Source organism: Alligator sinensis, unplaced genomic scaffold (genome assembly GCF_000455745.1).
Source record: "Alligator sinensis unplaced genomic scaffold, ASM45574v1 scaffold656_1, whole genome shotgun sequence".
Taxonomy (NCBI): domain Eukaryota; kingdom Metazoa; phylum Chordata; order Crocodylia; family Alligatoridae; genus Alligator; species Alligator sinensis.
Genome location: NW_005842333.1, coordinates 944,413 through 962,685, shown reverse-complemented (window position 1 = coordinate 962,685; position 18,273 = coordinate 944,413). Strand labels below are relative to the sequence as shown.

Below are 18,273 nucleotides of genomic sequence, written 5' to 3'. Positions count from 1 at the left end.
AATCCAAATCCAGGCAAATATCACACACCCCATCCATAAATAAAAATCACATAAATGAAAGCACATGTCCACTGGTAATGTGGCACTTGGTGTCAGGCAGGCCAGCCTTCCTGCATCAGTCTGCTAGGAGATAAAATCTCCTATAATGTTAGAATTTCCACCTTCCACAAAATAGGACAACCACACACGGGGTTTTTTTCCCCCCAGCATCAGTCTTGATATAATTTATTATAGATTCTTCCTTATTCAGAACAAATGTTAAACCAAAATAGAAATTTAAACTCTGCTTTACAAAATTCTTACATACCCCTTTGTATAGCTGCATTGACAGAAGTTCATTTTGCATCTGTTGCACAGAGAAATTGTAATTGAAAAAGAAATGTTATGTTGAACAGAGGTCTTTTCTGCTGGGGACAATCCTGGACACTAGCCAGAAAATCTGCTGCGTCGCAGACACTTTCTTCTTAATGTGAGGGGAAAGCAGGAGAGGAAAAGGTGCCTATAAATCTTTAAACAATTATGAAAGTATCATACAAACGCAATAAAAGAATAACATGTGCCTCTAGGAAGGAAGCTTAATTCCAGGTTAACACTGTACTGCCTAGGAACACTTGCAGATCTATCCCAGAGTCAATTCAAATAATGTTAGGTAAAACTTCCAGGGGACAGAGCTATCAAAACAACCTGGAGATACCACACAAGCTATAATTTATCCCACCAAAATAGGATAAGTAGGTGAGCAGGCTCTCCTTTGACTTGTGTGGCAAATATTATCCCTGGCTCCGAATAAGATGCACACTCTTTTGTTCTTTTCTCTTTGGCATACATCAATATTTTCTTTTTGATTGTTCCTAAACAGAGGAGACTTTTAGGTACAAACATTTTAGAGCTGAACTGTGTCATACATTAAGGTTACCAACCCAGCTGAGGAGGAAAAATGAACTGCATATAACTATATACAATTCCTCCACACTGCCACACTGCACAGTCAGAGGACTTGGGCAAACTTTCATTGTCTTGACATTCAGCAAAGGCCACAAAGACAACTATGATAAAACATGTTTAAATATAAATCCTTTAAAATGAAGAGGCCAAACTCTATGTAAGAGGTTGCTTGAGGTCAAACAAACCAGTCCCTCCTTTGACAACTTTTCCAACCACAAGGCAAGCAGAAGGAGATCTCAGTTCATCGTGGGCACCTAAATCAGAATTCAACACAAATCAGATTAGGACAGGTCTAACAGAAGTTTCTATTTAAAAAGATGCTAATAAGCTAGACATTTACTTTGCTTAAAGCAGAAGAACCAGGTCAGACATGGCACCTCACAAAGACAATGCCACCTGCTGTGTACCACCTGCTGTTCAAATTAAATGCATCACAAAGACTGTAGGTTTCATTCTCTTTGGACTTTGCCTCTGTTACAGCAGGACTTAGCTGTCTCCAGTGAAGGGACTCCTGGAGTCAGAATACCACTAGTGAAGGTATACTGGCCCAGAGTTTTTATAATCAGCTTAACTGCCCCCTTTGCAACTGGCATGAAAAGATAATCCACAAAGGATTCTTAAAGTGAGCATTAATTCAGGCTTCCTACAAGATAAAAAAAAAAAAAAAGTTAAAGGATGGACAGAAGCCAGATGAAAATAGAAGCACCTTCCTGTGAAGACCCTTCTCTTTTGGAGAATAAATCCAGTTGAGGTGGATTTTTCATTTCTTGGCTAGATTTGAAAAGCACTTTTCACAGGAAAGACATCAAATGCCTTTGATTTGGTGGCTCTCTATCATAGCAGAACAGTGCCACATAAGTCTAAGTTCTCCACAATTATACACCAGACCATCGTTTTGCTTTCATTAATTATATTTTTCTTTTTGGCTTTACAGGCAGGCAGGCTGTTCTTTGTCCACACTTCATTTGACAAGCTGAATTCTGCGATAAGTAATGTTCACTGCTGTTCCTATGGACGCATATAAAATGTGTTTGAGCTTGCAGTAAACTCTGGTGCATCTTTCATTCTATAAGAAAGAAAGAGTTACGTGAAATACATGTAACTTTCTATACTTAGTTGAGGAATATTGAAAGTGCTAGGAACAGTGCATGATGCCTGGTGTTCTGATCTCATCGACATCTGTACAAGAGCTGCCTCTGATATTTATCAGTGAAAAATAATGACCCTTTGTTAGATTATTACGCAAGATGGTCATAACCATTCCATTGGCTCATGTGAGGCTAACAAAGCAGAGCTGTTCTTCAAGCAATTGTTTGCACAGACCTAATTTCTAAAGTGCATGTGCTCTGTGCATTCAGAATTGGATTCTTTTGGCCAGCTATGTCTGTTGAAACCACACCCATGTCCTAGGGGTCTCTGTGCCAACCCTACTGAGGGCATAAAGGGTACAGCAGGCTTGGAAGTCACTCAGGTCCTTCCAATTACCCATGACAGTGAGATGGCACCTCTGCAGTGTCTGCTTATGCCATACATTGTGCAGTCTTCTTGGATTTCAACCAAGTCATTAAGAGATTGTCCAGTTTTCAGCTGCATTAAAACAAATTAGATTTAGAAACCACAAATCCAATTTATGGTTCCAATTTCCTTCTTGATGCTGCTGCTAAGTCTCTCTACTTCTCTTCACTCCTAACCATAGTAGAGCTTTTTAAATGATCCCTAGCGCCCTTTTGTCTCTCAGCATTTCCCGTCTTTACACAGGTAATACCATGAATAAACAAGATTAAGTTTCCCTTGGCAGGAACCTTGACTCCTTTCTAAATCCAACTGTAATAAAATGTAAATACAGACTCGTCTTTTCAATGTAACCCCCTTTTGCAAACATTTAGCCCTTTTACATGTTCACGCTAGACAGGCAACTGTTAAGAGGCATAAGCACTTTGAAAAAAAAAATTCAGCTTGGAAAGCAACAATACACTGTCAAGAAAGATGATTCAGTGTTAGGAGCGTTTGTGCTAGGGCAGAAGGCAATTAAGGCTGTGGCTAAAGAAACTGAGTTGGGGAGTTTCTTCTGTCCACCCGGGGTAGCGTGGAAAACAGCGAAGAAGAGCCTGAGAGAGGAGCTGACTGACATGTGTTGAATGCTGGCAAAATGAAGGTCTGACTAAGAGCAATGAGACAGAACAGCTAGACAGGAGAGACCAAACTCCTAAGGGCCTTAACCAGATATCTCAACATGCAGCTTGCGTTTGCAGCTGTGAATGAAAAAATAGTGAAGAGGTGCACAAACAGAACCATCCCAATCAAATTCTGAAACTATTTGAATGCAGGACTACTGCAATCCAGGTCAAAGGGGAGGAGATTACAATATAGACATGTGAGAAAGGTCTGGATGAGAATTGTAATGCTGTGTACAACCAAGATGAAAGACTCAATCTTCAATTGCATATAGAGGAAGCTTATCTGGTCCCCCCCAAATTTCACAGACCTCATAAAATACATCACGTGGGCATTGGCTTGATTTCAGCTGGCAGAGCCTTATTAGAACTAGACATCCCAATTTACCTGGAGCCTTTTAAGGCAGAAGATAGGATAGATATGCACCTTATAGACAAACCACAGTATATTTATAGCTATAGTATATTAGTTATAGCTAGTTACATAGATATCTATATACATCTATCTAATCAAGGTAGATATAGATATATAAATAGATACCCTAGATACATAGAATCAAAGTAGGGCAGGACGGGACCTACAGAGGTCATCTAGTTCAACTCTCTGCCAGAGGCAGGATCATCCCTATCAAAACCATTCCATAAAAACCATCACCTAAAACTCTACATAAGACTACCCTCAGCCCTGGCACAACACAGACCTAACACCCTAACCTGCCACAGGTAAAGCAGGTGAACCATGGCAGCCAACATCCTGCTTCTCTGAAATGCTGTCAATATATGCTCAAAAGATCCTCGGTAGAGGGCTACGCTCCCAATATAAAAGAGGGCAAAAACCCTCACATTCTGTACCAATCTGACTATGGGATAAAATTAATTCCTGACCCCAAATACAGCAATCGGTCTAACCCTGAGTAGAGGGGCAGGTCTCTCGAGCCAAGACCCTCTGATTCATTGGTCCCAGCAGGGATATTGGTACACCCCAGTTGAAGTCCCCAGACTTGACTGTACCTAACACCAAACCCCTCTGCGGGAGCCTTAAAAACACCCTGACACACGTAGCAAATAGAGCACATGGGGGGAGGGGAAAAGAGAGGGCAGCACAGGCAATGGGCAAAGCCCATATGCATGGGAAATACCCATAGTATAACATAGGCATCGCTATGGCTAGATCATCCCCAGCCAATCCTGTCTGACCTCTTCTTGAACACCTCCAGTGATGGAGAGTCCACAACTTCCCGAGGCAGTCAGTCTATTCCACTGCCTCACAATTCTCACAATGAAGAAGTTTTTCTGGATATCCACTCTAAACTTACTTTGCTGCAACTTCAAGCCATTGCCCCATGCTCTCCTCTCTGTAGCAAAGAAGAAAAGGTGCTTTCCCTCTTCTTTATGGCAGCCCTTCAAGTATCTGAAGACTGCCATCATGTCCCCTCTGAAGTGCCTTTTTGCAAGCTGCTAATTCAGCTTTTTTTATATGACTTGTTTTCCAAGCACCTAATCGTCTTTGTTGCCTGCCTTTGGACCCTCACTTAACTTTTCCATGTCCTTTTTAAAATGTGGATCCCAGAACTCCACACACTACTTCAGATGAGACCTAACCAGTGCCATGTAGAGAGGCACTATCACCTCCCATGTCTTGCACCCAATACTTCTGCTGATGCCTCCCAAAGCCATCTTCACCTTTTGTGTGGCTGCATCACACTGCAGACTCATACCAAGTCTGTGATCTACCAAGGCTTCCAAATCCTCTTCCACAGCATTGCCATCCAGCCAGGTGTCACCCATTGTGTATATGTGTTTTTGATATTCCTCCCAAGCTGTGGTACCTTGCATTTGTCCACATTAAAATTCATCTTGTTGGCTCTAGCCCAACTTTCCAATCTGTCAATATCCTTCTGAATTGTGCTCGTATCCTCCAACATGTTTGCAGTCCTTTCCAGCCTTGCGTTGTCTGCAAACTTGTTCAAGAAGCTTTTTATGCCAGCATCCAAATTATGAATACGTTGAATAGCACTGGGCCCATGACAGACTCCTGTGGAATTCTACTCAAAACCTCCTGCCATTTTGGTATGGACCTGTTAATAATTACCCTTTGCTTGTGGTTATCTGTTCACCTTGTAGTAGTTATATCCAGGCCACATTTCTCCAATTTGTTTAAGAGAAGGTTATGTGGGACCTTATCATAAGCCTTGCTGAAGTCCAGATACACTATATCCACAGCATTCCCTCCATCCACCCAAGCAGTTACTTTGATAAAGAAAGAGATCAAGTTTGTTTGACATAACTTGCTTTTCAAAAAATCCATGTTGGCTACTTATGTAGGAGTCTTTCCTCCTCCAGATGCTTGCAAACGGCCTTCCTTAGGATATGCCCCAGTAACTTCCCAGGTACTGAAGTGAGACTAACCAGTCTGTAGCTCCCCTGGTCCCCCCTTTTGCTTTTTTTAAAAGAAGAGCACTGTGTTGGTGTCTGACCTGTCTCCCACGACTTCATGAAGATTATTGCCAAGGGCTCTGAGATGCAGTTCATCTGACCCTGCTGACTTAAATTCGTTCAGACCCAACAAAAGCTCTCTGACGGTCTTTTTTTTTTTTTTTTTTTTTAAATCTCCTCTCTCAACATGTCCCCTTCCTTATCCAAATAATCCTTATTAGGTGCATGACTACAGCTTAATTTTTTTTTGTGAAGGCTGAGCAGCTGCTCAGCAGATCTGCCTTCTTTGCATCTTTGATTAGGAGTTCCCCCAGATTTGTTAACAGAGGACCCACACCTTCCTTGGTCCTACTTTTCTGCCCAACAGACTTACAGAACTCCTTCTTGTTGTCCTTAACCTCCTTTGCCAGGTGCAGCTGCTTCTTTGCCTTCCTGATTTTGCCCCTGCAATTCTTGCTATTTCCTGATATGCGTCCTTGGTGACCTGCCCATTCTCTCATTCCCTGTATTTGAGGTGTTTTAGAAGCTCCTTGTGAAGCCACATTGGTCTCTTGCCATTCTTTGTGTGCCTCCATTGTGTCAGAACAGTTTCTTGTTGGGCTTCCAATACTGTGCCCCTTTAAAAGCTCCCAGCCCTCCTGGGTGCCTTTAGCCTTCAGTCTACTCTTCTACAACATCATGTCTATTAACTCCTTGAGTCAAATGAAATTCACTTTTTTGAAACCTAGCATCCTAATTTTGCTGACCTCATGCTCTCCCTATCTCAAGATCCGGAATTCTATCATATCACGATTGTTTCCTCACAAGTTACTGAACACCTTCACATCTTCCACCAGTTCTGTCCTGTTGCTCAAGACAAGATTCAAAAGAGATGATCCCCTAGTTGTACCCTCCACTTTCTGGAACAGAAAGTTGTCCTCCACACAAGACAGGAACTGGCTTGACATTTTATGTTTGGCTGCTTTTTTCTTCCAGCAGATGCCTGGAAAACTGAAGTCTCCCATCAATACCATCCCATAACTTTTGGATAGATTTGGCACCTGCTTGAAGTGAGCCTCATGCATGCCCACTTCCTTATTTGATGGCCTATGATAAATCCCCACCATTATATCTGTGCTGCATCTTTCATCTTCACCCAAATGCATTCTGTTTTGCTGTTATCTTCCTCCTGAACCAGGAAGCAAGGGTATGCATTTTTGACATACAAGACAACACTGTAACCTTTTCTCCCAACCCTATCCTGAAACAAAGTGTAACCCTTGATGTTGACATTCCATTTGTAAGAGCTGTACCACCAATTCTCTGTAACAGCAATCAGTTTACAGCCCTTTTCACCGGCTTCAGCTTCCAGCTCATCTTGCTTATTCCCCACACTTCTTGTATATGTATACATGCATCGGACATATTTTGCACTTTGACCTACTCGTTTCCCTTTTGCACCACTTGTTGCAGTGATGTAGATTTCTGGCCCTTTCCTAGATTTAAGTTGCTTCTTCAAGTCCTTTCCCCTGTAGACTGTGTGCTCTGTCAATGGAGGGTTTTGATCATCACCCTCCATGGCACCTAATTTAAAGACCTCTATATATAGATATATATAAAAGTTCCTTTCATTTGTCTATAAGGTGCCCTTATGAGCTTCAGCCCATGAATGCTTAAGATATATGCATCTCTCTATATAGCTATATCTATCTATATACACATATGTATGTATACAGAATGCCAGCTTCACAAGGGCTTCATTAAAAAGTGCGAGCCATTAAAGCTTTTAAAAACAATTATACACCTCACACTATAAAAGAGTTATAAGAATCGAAGTCAAGCAGATGCACCAGACCTGTAAATCAAATAAAACCATTTACCCATCATTGTTGCTTCCTTTAAGAATTTGTAGCTGGTTTCAAATGTCATCTGCTGCAGTGGTGAGGAGCTGGACTGTATTCCATAGCGATTCAGTGCTTTATAAACACCTTCAAAACACATGTAATCTGCCACAAGAGAAAGGTGCCGGGGGTTCACCACGATACCTGACAACACAGGAAGAGGGATCATTAGAGCATGAAGAGGCTAAGACCCAAAAGATCCATCAGCAAGGTAAACCCCTAGAGTCTAATCAATGTGGTCTGATACAGGTAAGGTCACTAGCAAAAGTCATGCTTGTTCCTTTCCATACTGACAAAACCCAATCTCTGCAAAATCAAGGCTGCAAGACCTCATCTTAACAGAGAAACTAAAATGTCAATAAAGCTTCAGTTATGCATGACTTTTACTATGTGCGCCAAGTCTTTTGGAGTAGGAGTATATTTGAAAACAAACAGTAATCTCTGCATCATCTTTGTTCAGCCAGAATCTGAGAACTCATTTCAAGTCCATCTCCTCCAGTGTTGAACCCCTTTGCACCTCACATGGTAAATTGGGCACTGGAGTCAATTTGGCTTTGCTAATTCAGACCTTTCTGGACCTGCAGGGGAACTTGCAGACTTTATGGCTGTAGATGTACAACCCAGCATTTGTGCAATGTGATGAAACTTGCTCACAGCCTCTACCAGATACTCATCAGCTCTGACATCTATAAAGAAAGTCCAGCAGTACTAGAAATGGGAATCTTGGTGAACAGTGACTGCAACGGTATTCACCAGCCAGCAATCCAAAATGTGGCATTTCATCTTTTCACTGGCTGTAGTGCATAGTAAGACATGGTCTCTCTTTAAACTCAATTTAATACAGTATTGTATCTCTACTCTTACACATGATACAGTACTGTGGCTTGTGCCTTTTGGTCTTGTATACTGCTCTTTTTTAAGCTATTTAAGATAATACTGTGTACATTTTTCCATCTTGATGAAAATCGAATGAACCATGAAACCAAACAACAGTTGATCTAAAAAAAAGCATCTTACCATACACGGCAAATACATCTTTAATTTCCTTTTCAATCACCCTCAGGGCAGCCTCGATTCCGTAAGTTTTAGCCATTGCATGAATGTCATTGGAATAAAGCCTGCTTAAGTCCAAAACCTGGAGGCACAAAACCAGTTTAAGTAAGTTAGCACTATAGTTGTGTACTTTCCCACGTCCCCTAAACAAAGATAATGTTCCTTTGTTTCCTGCTTTAGCTCAAACAGCCCCAACGTAAATCAGCTGAAGTTAATAAAATCTGGCACAGCATTAACTGTAGGGAAGAATGTGTAAGTGATCCTATACCCAAGGCAACTGACCGCAGCGTCATTTATATCAGCAGGAATAAGGAACTGAAATTAAGCAAGAAAAGAGGGGAAGATCCCAACTATGAGACCCACTGAAATGTGGAATCATGTACGGGCCCTTTAAAATTCTGAGACAAAGCACTACAGAATATGCTATCTGAAACAACCCTGTACTTGTGGAGAGAAGGCCTGGATGGCATAACAGATCTATTCATCTGTAACTACTGAAATTCATTTACATGGAAGAACTCCCTCAAATAACATCTGCAGAAACAGTTACAAGCATGGTGTGGATTTATCTGCCATTATCTTCGTAAGATGATACTCCATGTTTCTGCACAAAAGCCCATCTGAAGTGACAGGAACATGACAACGTACACTTGAGAAAGGCACCGCGCAAACATTTTGAACTAGCTCAAGGCTCAAAAGGGCTGACAGGTGCCCAGCTCCAACTGAATATGCATAGGGGGCCAAGAAAGGAAAAGTTTCCCACCTCCCACTATTTTCCTCTATCAAACATTACACCATTGAAGTCTCGAGGATAACAATACATACATCAGAATATTTAAACAGTTCGGAGAGGTTTATTCCTTCAGTGTTCAAAATAAGCTCTCTCTCTCCTTTCTTGTTGGTGCTTTCATTTAAGAAACATCGCGTGATCCCCTTTGTCTCATGGACAACTGTATTTTGCATGAGTGACTCCAGGAAGGAGGAGAGATCAAAGTATGCCTTTGTCAGAGGAAGCTTCAGTGAAACCTAGGAAAGAAACCAGGACAACATTAGGCTGACTGTGAGAAGGCAAGAAGACTTAGCATTTGCTTCAACCACCAGGGCATTTTTTCTCAAGGTAAAAAGTCACTAGAATCAAATATATTTATCTTAATCTCCATATGTTAAGAAACGTACAGATCTTCATACCACTTCCAAAAAAACAGTATAAAAAAGAAACAATCCAATCCAAACCAAATTGGAAGGAAATGCAGTTCAAGTTGAACAAATACGCTTTTTTTTTTTCCTTTTTGGTACAACAAAATCATAATGTTTCATTTCTGGCTAATAAGAAACATTTCATTTGTCCAGAAACAAGATATTCTGGGGAATGTTTTTGGAGGTTAGTCAACCCTTAACATCCTAGGTTGATTTTTTTTTAAAAAGTGCCAAAACATCCTCTGGAAAATGTCATAATTGAGATACTTTGGAATTCCTGAAATGTACCTCCTTGCATCTTTTTCAGATCAACTGAGTCCCCAAATTCATAGTTTCTGTCCCCATGAAGCTTCAGTTTCTGGCAAATTCACTATTTGTGGAAAGAAAAAAATTCAGCTAGCTCTCCTCCCAACTCAATCAACATGCATCCTACTTTGTTCTTTGGAGGATTACGCAGGATTCCCTTTTTGCACATATACAAACCTAGTGCTTCCCAATTTCTTGTCCTCCTGCACTGCGCATTCAGATAGTTTGCCGTGGCATATTTGCCTTTTCACCTCATATGGTCAAGCAGCTAGAGAGCTGCCTATTAATTCAAAAGGTGCAATTAAGAATGAAAACTTGGTCAGTCACCTTTAGGAAGTCCCAAAGTCTCCAAGAATTTAAAATTCTGTGGCAGAAAGTTTGCTTACATCCTTGAGCTGCAATAGGTGTCACATCTGCATAGTTTATAAGGGGATGCTGATATAAAAACGGCACCATTTCGCTTAGGAAGACTATTTATTATGGAAGCTCTGCACTGTCATTTTATAATCTTCACACAAAATATTTCCCATCACCAGCCTCTTACCTCACACCAGAGCTCATTTTCAACATCGTATACGTAATTCTCTATGGAGGGATGACTGCTTACTACAGAACTGACTCTTAGCTCTACCGATGCATTTTGTGTGGGTGTTTTCTCTTTCTTAGACAGGGAACTAGAGGAAGAAAATTGAGAATCCTCCTCATGGTATAATACATTTGAACCTTCTTCAGACTCCTCAGTCCTTTTATCATCAAGCGAGGGGCCTTCTTCATCTTCTGAATTTTCATCACCATTTTCCTCATTCACCTCTTCCTCACTCTCATAATCAACCTGCAGAAAAAAAAACACAAGCTCGTACTTATAACCTCAACCAAATGCAAACGTCTTCAAAGCTCCTTGGTATGCAGTTTTATTCCCCCAAATTCCTCACTGTGGAAATGAACTCCCTGACAGGTTCGTGTAACCTTTCTCACTTTTAACTCACTGAAAAATGCTTGTTTACTTATTTTTAAAAAAGCTGGTGATACAACAGATTTATTTTAGTTTCAATTCCTTTGCAGTTACGAAAGGATTTGTCAACATGTTCCAAGTTAAACTTCAGGCTGCATAAATAACACATCATAACACAACCAGGCAAAAGGTGGCTGTTTCCTCAAGGATCCTGGGGAAGAGTCCAGCGTTTTGATGATAGATGCTAAAGGAACTCCCTATATTTTAACTGCTCACCCTTGTGCTAAAATGGTGGCCACCCACTTTTTAAAATCATATAATCTGTCGTACAGAACATTCAGTACAAATCACCCAGGAGCAAGTGTACTTAGTGCTGTAGCAGGATAAGTAAAAGCAATAAGACAGAATTCTGAAAGTTAATTTTTGGCTGAAATACAGAGAGAATAAAACCTGCCCACCAGAAGCCTCATTCCTGAATCATCAGAGAATAGACTAGACCATGGGTCAGCAACATTTTTGGGCTGAGTGCCCAAAACACCTGCAATCTCGATTTGTAAGATGTTGAGTTGCCAGGGACAGACAGCAGGGGAGCCGCAAGGGGCCCAATCCGTGTTGTAGCAGTGAAGTCCCGGCCCCTATCCCACCACCTGTCTCAACATGCAAAATGCCTTTGCATGTCACACTCCAGCACCCATGCCAGGGGATGCCTAGGGAGTTTAGCAATTTTTTGCATCCCGCAGCTGTACAAAGAATTAGACTAGATGATCTTTCAGGTCCTTTTCAATCTTAGTCTCTCTCCCCCTTATTTGTCAGCATGTTCCAATCTTAGTCTCTCTCCCCATGAGCTGCAAGCGACACTCAAAGGGTTAGCATGCGGCCCGTGGGCTCCTGCTCTCCTTTCATTTGTCTCCCCACAGCTGCTCCAGCCCTAGTGACCAGGATGGGGCTGGAGTGCCTGAGGTGTATGTGCAGCAAAAAAAGGGAGTACAGGCAACCCAGCTAGGCGGGCTGGGGGAGAGGAGGGAGGAGGAAGGAGAATGGGTTGCACACATGACAAGGTGCTGAGAACAGGTGGGAGCTAGGCTGCCCACACAGTGGGTGGGAGGTGGTGGGGATCTGTCTATCATGCAGATCCCAACTGCCCCAAAGTTGGTGACTAGACTGACCAAAGTGCAATTAATCATTGATGCTGGGCAAGGCAGGCCCAATGGACCAATTCTCACAGTGAGCACTTGCACTCCCAGCCAGACATGAAGTGGAAGAGGAAACAGAAACACAAGTGTGCAGTTTCTTTCCCATTTTTATCAGGCAGTTTGTTTTGATGGAAGCCCCTGACCAGCTTTTGCAAGGACCAGGGTGTTCCAGGTACTCAGCAGCCCTCCAAATTTACCCCAAACTCATTACCTCTTCTTCCTGCTTTTCCTTCTGCTTTGCATCTGTAGCATCAGCATCCCCTTCTTCAGCTTCACCATCCACAGGCCTCCCTTCTTCCTCAGCCTCAGCTTCGTTATCATCCTGTACCTAGGGAACCAGTACAAATAAGACTGTCAAGGCTGTATTTCAATTCTTGTCCTGGGCAATGCCTCATTCTAAAAGCAGGGCGAGAGCAACCAGCGCTGGAACTCAAGACAATGAGACATTTTCAGTGAGCAGAATCCTGAAGTATATGGAGTTCAGCAAAGTAGGATCTTCCACACTTTACTTTTCATTTCCATGCTAGACTCTGCTCTCAGGGAAGGTCATACTGGGTAGTCTGGGTCTAACCCAGACCCCGGCAGTAAACCTGCTGTAGAAGAATCTTTAGAAAGTAATTATAGGGACACAGAGCACACTGTTTATGTGGTATATGGATACTTATAACACTCCACGTGGCAAATGGTAGTGTAATTATTAAAATGTAACAACATGCTGAGCTCTTTTGAAAAATCTGATCCTTAAAAGGTACAAGAGGATTGAATCCCCGCCCCGTAAAATGCATTTTCCAAGCACCTGCCTCATTTCTTCCTACCTGGTTTGCTTGGGTTGCTCCATCATCTCTATCTAGATCCCTCTGAGTCACCTTCCGAGTGTTGACTGCAGTGAAAGATGCCATCTTTGTACTCTTCCTTTTAACTGTTTCAAGCATGATTTTAAATAACCTGGAAGATAATGGAATGCAAAACCTCTACCTCTGCAGTATCACAACTGTGTTCCAGGAAACCCAAAGATGCACATGTTCTGTTCAGAAAGCCAGTAAAATTCAGAAAGGGAGGACAAATTTCTCAGTGGATTTAATAGGACTTTTAGGATGGGACAAATTATTCAGCCATTCGCCCTACTCCTCTTTAAAACATAAGGCTGGCATTGTTTCAATTATTTATAGACAGCTACCTGTCCAAAACTTTAATCAATTAGCTCAGCCCTCAGTAAAAACAGTGCTGTAAACAGAGAAGTGGCAGAAGAGAGACCTTCAGTGCTATCAACTTATTATCATAGTCACATTTTTTTACAGTGAGCGCACACAAGAATTTTAAAGAAAGTGACCTCAGTCCGAACTAACAGACTGAGAAAAGAGCAAAGAATGCAGAACTGAGGATGAAGCCTTCATCCTCAGGCAAAACAAAAGCAGCTTTCAAAAATAAATGTGGCGTGGTTCCCTTTGGGGGTTTTTTCACTACATATGTGAAATCTATGAAAGGGGTGATGAAAGGGGTGAGTCTCATTGACAAAACAATGTGCTGTTAGCCACACAGATCTGAAAACAACTACTGAAAAAACAGCCTATCCCAGAGTATCATCAACTGGACAAAGTTCATATTTGGACAGAGTCATGAGATACTTTACAACTCAAGGATTCTGTTGGCAACAGCCAACACAAACCGTGCCAAGGTGAGTTGATGATGCAGACTGTTCTTTGGAGATGTCAGTGAAGAAGAGGGGGAAATTTTGATACAGCCTGTAACTAGGTATTGTGACAAGTCTGCAGATCTCATCAGCCATTCCTCCTTAAATCCTTTCAACTGCCTGTGAAAAGCTGCATGGATGTTCACAGCAACAACCCTTTTATGACTGCATCAAACTAGGAGTCATGAGCAGCAGTGGAGAGCAGACCAGGATGACTCATCATTCACTCTTCTTACAGAGTCTGAAGACTGAGCCCTGAAGGGATTTCAAAATGGACTCACCGGGTCTCCATGAAGTGTAAGATATCCCTTGGCTTCAGACACTTCTCCTCCCGATAGCTTTCACGTGGCAGGAAGTGAAATCTGATTCGGTAGCGACGATGCTTGCTCTGTCTGCCCTCTATGCACAGAGACTCCTCAATTTCAATGTTCTGCAAGACCTAGAACAGGAGTGAGTTCAGTCCCAAGACCTGACGCATTTCAACCCCTCCCCAGGGTTTCATTTCATAGGAGACACAGGAGTTGCATATACACCCTGTGCTAATGCTTCCTACCCTACACAAGCATGCAGGGAACTACTACCGTGGTACATCATTTCCTGTAGCTCACTTAGCCCCAGTGATGAGCATAAGCACTGGTATCCTTTGAGAAAAAAAACTTGATCATCTTCCCTGTTCCCTCTGATGACTCACAGAAGGCCCCCCCCCCCACACCTCCCAATGGATGGACAGTTTGTAAGGGTCACTGAACAGGTCAAGCCGCTCAGCACATAGCTACACTTGGCTTTCCTCCTTCCTCGGTCAGAAGGCAGGACATGCAACACCGCACAGGAACCAGGTGGAAGAAGGTGATATAAAAAAAGAGATCAGATTTTAATAATCAGGCTCCATATTCTCCCAGGTGCTACACACTTCCCTCCTTCCCAGCAAAGCAAACCCTAGGAGCTTAGGAAAGCCCTTAGAAAAACAACTAGTCCCTAAAATACATGTCAAACACAAATAAGATTAACTCATTTCCTAAAGGATGAAGATATGAAAGGAATCTCAAAATCTGGAGATTCACTAAATGAACTGGTGGCAAGGTTAAGGCAGGCTGCTTCAGAGATCTTGCACCTCTCCCTCATCATTGATACACTGCTATAAACCCTTACCCTTTCCTTCTAGCCGTAAGCCAGCCTTTTAGCTACGACAAAGCTCTTATTCAAACTAATATGCCTTATATAGACATAGTTAAAGCAAAAGCCCTTTTCAATGCTCTAATTATTCAGAGATAAGTGGGAGGCAAGGATTTTGGGTGTGCTTTTTTTATCTCTCTCTTGAGATGGTGTCTCTTTAGGTCTCCTCAGACCTAAATAAAAATGCTTTGTAATCAAAAGCTTGTCTAACTTTATCCCAACGATACAGCCAGTCCAATAAAAGATATACCAAAAAATCCTTGCATCTTGCATAATTCCCCAACTATAAATTCATAAGGAATAAGTCATGAAAGGACCTCAGACTCCAAACATCAATTTCTAGGCATTCATCCCGTCTCAAGCTCACTCAAGGATACAAGAGAAGTTCAGTGGCTAATCTCAGCCTGATATCAGCAGATGTGATCTTTTAAAAAAGGTGAAAAGGCTGGAAAGTCAAAGAATATACATAATGGAGACTTACATCAGCTAGGTACACTCTTGTAAGCTGTTTCTTAAGTCTTTTCACCCTCTTTTGAGCTTTCTTAGTATTGAGCACAGGCACACTCATCATTGGTGTTTTAATGTTTGCACTGGCTACCATGAGGATCTCTCGTAACCTTTAAGAGAAAAAATAGTTGCAAATTAAGCTATAAATTCATCATACAACCAAACAGGCATATAACTCATTTCATAGAAGTTGCATGAAAGTCTCTGTACAGGTTCCTCCTAATCAGGATGCATTTAAAAGCCATGACATGTACTTTATCTGTCCAGTTTGGGTTTCATCTTCAGGTCTCCATCAACTAAATACAGGACACATTACCTACACCAGGGGCAGGCAATGTTTTTTGGCCGGAGTGCCAAAAAAATCATAATGTCTACCTTGTAAGGTGCCAAAGTGCTGGCACGCCACAAAAACAAAACTGAGGGGGCTACATGGCAGAATGAACTGCATATTTAATACAGTTAATAATCATAAATGTTGCTTTTTTTTTTAAACAGTAAATACCAGGTTTTCTAAAAATTGTAAACCTGGTGACAATAAATAAAACTTCATATACCTGTACTTGTGAATTTATTTTTTCTTGTTAAGCATGCTGTGATGAGGGGGAAGAGAGGGAGAGAGAAGCAGGAGGCACCAAGGAGTCACCGCAGGCAAGCTGGCCTGCCCAGGCCCTTGGGAAGGCTGCAGCCGGAGGACAGCGGGGGTCAGGCAGGGAGCGGGGGCTGCCCCAGGGCTCCGCAGACTCAAGCCACAGTGGTGGGACGCAGCAGCACCGGAGGTGGAGCCTAGCCGCCCTGCGCAGCTCCACGGGGATGGGGCACAACCACCCTGCCCATGAAGGTGTGTTGCCTGGCTGGGGCAGGGCTCTGGGCTCAGAGGGCTCCCTGCTTGGCCTCTGTGCGTGTCGGGTACAGTGCGAGTGGGAGCCGCAGCCACAGACTGTTCCCCAAGCTCTGGGAACAGCCACTGCAGCCAGTGCTCAGGGCCAAGCTGGCTGGGAGCCTTCAGTGCAGCAGCTCTGTCCAGTGCCAGTCCCGGCCCTGGCCCCTTGAGGGGAGCTATGGGTGGGCAAGGCTGGGGCCCGGGCAGGTTGGGGCAGACGTGATAGCTGTTCCCAGGGTCCAGCAGGTTCCCACAGCCAGGCCCTTGCACCAGGGACAGCTCTGTCCTGCTTGCACTATGCCCTGTGTGCAGGGAAGCTGATCCTGGAGAGAGAAGCACCCCCAAGCCTGGCATCCTGCCCCAGGCAGGCAGCATCCCCTCGCGCACAGGGTGGCTGCAGCCCATCCCTATGGAACTGCGGGGGCTGGGCCAGGCTCCACCATGGGTGCCGCTAGGCACCCACACCTGCATGCCCACCACAGCTCGAGCCCGCAGAGCCCCGGGGCAGCCCCCACTTCCCACCCAGCCCCTGCCTTCCTAACGGCCCAACCAGGCTGGCTTGCCCACAGCGCCTTCCCCCATGCTGCCCAGACCCTGCCCAGCATTCGGCACCCCAGCAACTTAAAAAAAAAAAATTAATAATTTACTTTGCTGGGAAAAATGTCTACACATGCCACTAATGGCAAGTGTGCCAAGGGTTGCTGACCTGGATCTATACCTTTCAGCTGGACAAAGGCATGAAATCATGTCAAAATACCATACTGACTAAATACCAAATAACTAGGCTATCACCATATTTCATCTGAGATTAGGAGACACCCCCACACCCCAAGGCCATTTATCTCAAGTAAAGAGATAAATGGCCTGAAGAATCTTTGCTTAAATTACATTTAAAAACTCCTGCTTTTCCATAACCAGGCATCAGGTAACCCCTGAAGGATTACTCTGCTTTCAGTTTAGACGTGCAATTTCCAGTGATATTAATGGGTATTATAACTGTCAAGTGAGTTAATAGCCCCTTTGAGTATATATGTTTCTTACCTCGGGATACCCAGCGTGACATTCATTTCACCTCTGCCAGCAAAATGAAAGGTGTTCAGAGTCATCTGTGTAGAAGGCTCCCCAATGCTTTGAGCAGCAAGTAGGCCCACAGCTTCTCCTGGGTCACACAGGGATCGCTGCCACTTTAAATACAGCAAGTTCTTCAGTCTAAAGAAAGATCAGGGATGATGACACACAAAGGGTTAGCTCAAAGCAGAACACGAACTCAATACAAGATTGAGGCACTGCTCTGCTCTGAACAGGGATGGGCAATGTCCGGCCCTCGGGCCAGATCTGGTCAGCAGCGAACTCCATTTCCCAGGCTCCCCTGCACATGGCTGGGGCTGGTCTCCATAGAGACTTCAAACCCAGCTGTGTGGAAAAGCTCAAGGCTGGGGTTGCCATGGAGACCAGCCCCAGCCCTGCTGGCAGGGCACATGGCAAAGCAGGGCAGGGGGCTGCTCCAGAGCTGCTGGGATCTTGCGATGGGGCAGCTTGCTCGAGCCAGGGAAAGCCGCGATCTGTAGCCTGCATGCTCCAGGCAGGGGCATGCAAGCAGGGGATCAGGCCTCTGCCCCGGCTCCTTGCAATAGTGACAGCCTGGTGTGGAGCCGGGGCAGAGCCATGATCCCCTGCCTGCATGCCTCTGCCTGGAGTGTGCAGGCTACAGATCGCAGCTCTGCCCTGGCTCGAGCAAGCTGCCCCTTGCAGGATCCCAGCAGCTCTGGAGCAGCTCCCTGCCATGCAGGCTCTCCCACACATGCTGCCAGTGTAGCTGAGGCTGGTTTCCATGGCAAACCCAGCCTTGAGCTTGCCCATGCAGGTGGGGCTGGGGGGTCCCTGGGG

At 43.7% G+C, this 18,273-nt stretch overlaps 1 protein-coding gene across 1 annotated transcript in view; it reads right to left on the bottom strand.

Moving 5' to 3' along the window:
- Positions 1–212: 212 nt before the first annotated feature.
- Positions 213–18,273, bottom strand: part of POLR1A (RNA polymerase I subunit A) — a 64,245-nt gene continuing 46,184 nt past the window's right edge. The window contains exons 25-34 of the mRNA XM_006028651.2: positions 17,428–17,595; positions 15,481–15,616; positions 14,108–14,265; positions 12,952–13,081; positions 12,348–12,464; positions 10,536–10,823; positions 9,314–9,514; positions 8,453–8,570; positions 7,415–7,579; positions 213–1,199 (exon numbers count right to left, since the gene is read on the bottom strand). Coding sequence (XP_006028713.1) covers positions 1,099–1,199; positions 7,415–7,579; positions 8,453–8,570; positions 9,314–9,514; positions 10,536–10,823; positions 12,348–12,464; positions 12,952–13,081; positions 14,108–14,265; positions 15,481–15,616; positions 17,428–17,595 — 1,582 coding nt within the window. The 3' untranslated portion in view covers positions 213–1,098. The remainder of the gene's footprint in view (positions 1,200–7,414; positions 7,580–8,452; positions 8,571–9,313; positions 9,515–10,535; positions 10,824–12,347; positions 12,465–12,951; positions 13,082–14,107; positions 14,266–15,480; positions 15,617–17,427; positions 17,596–18,273) is intronic.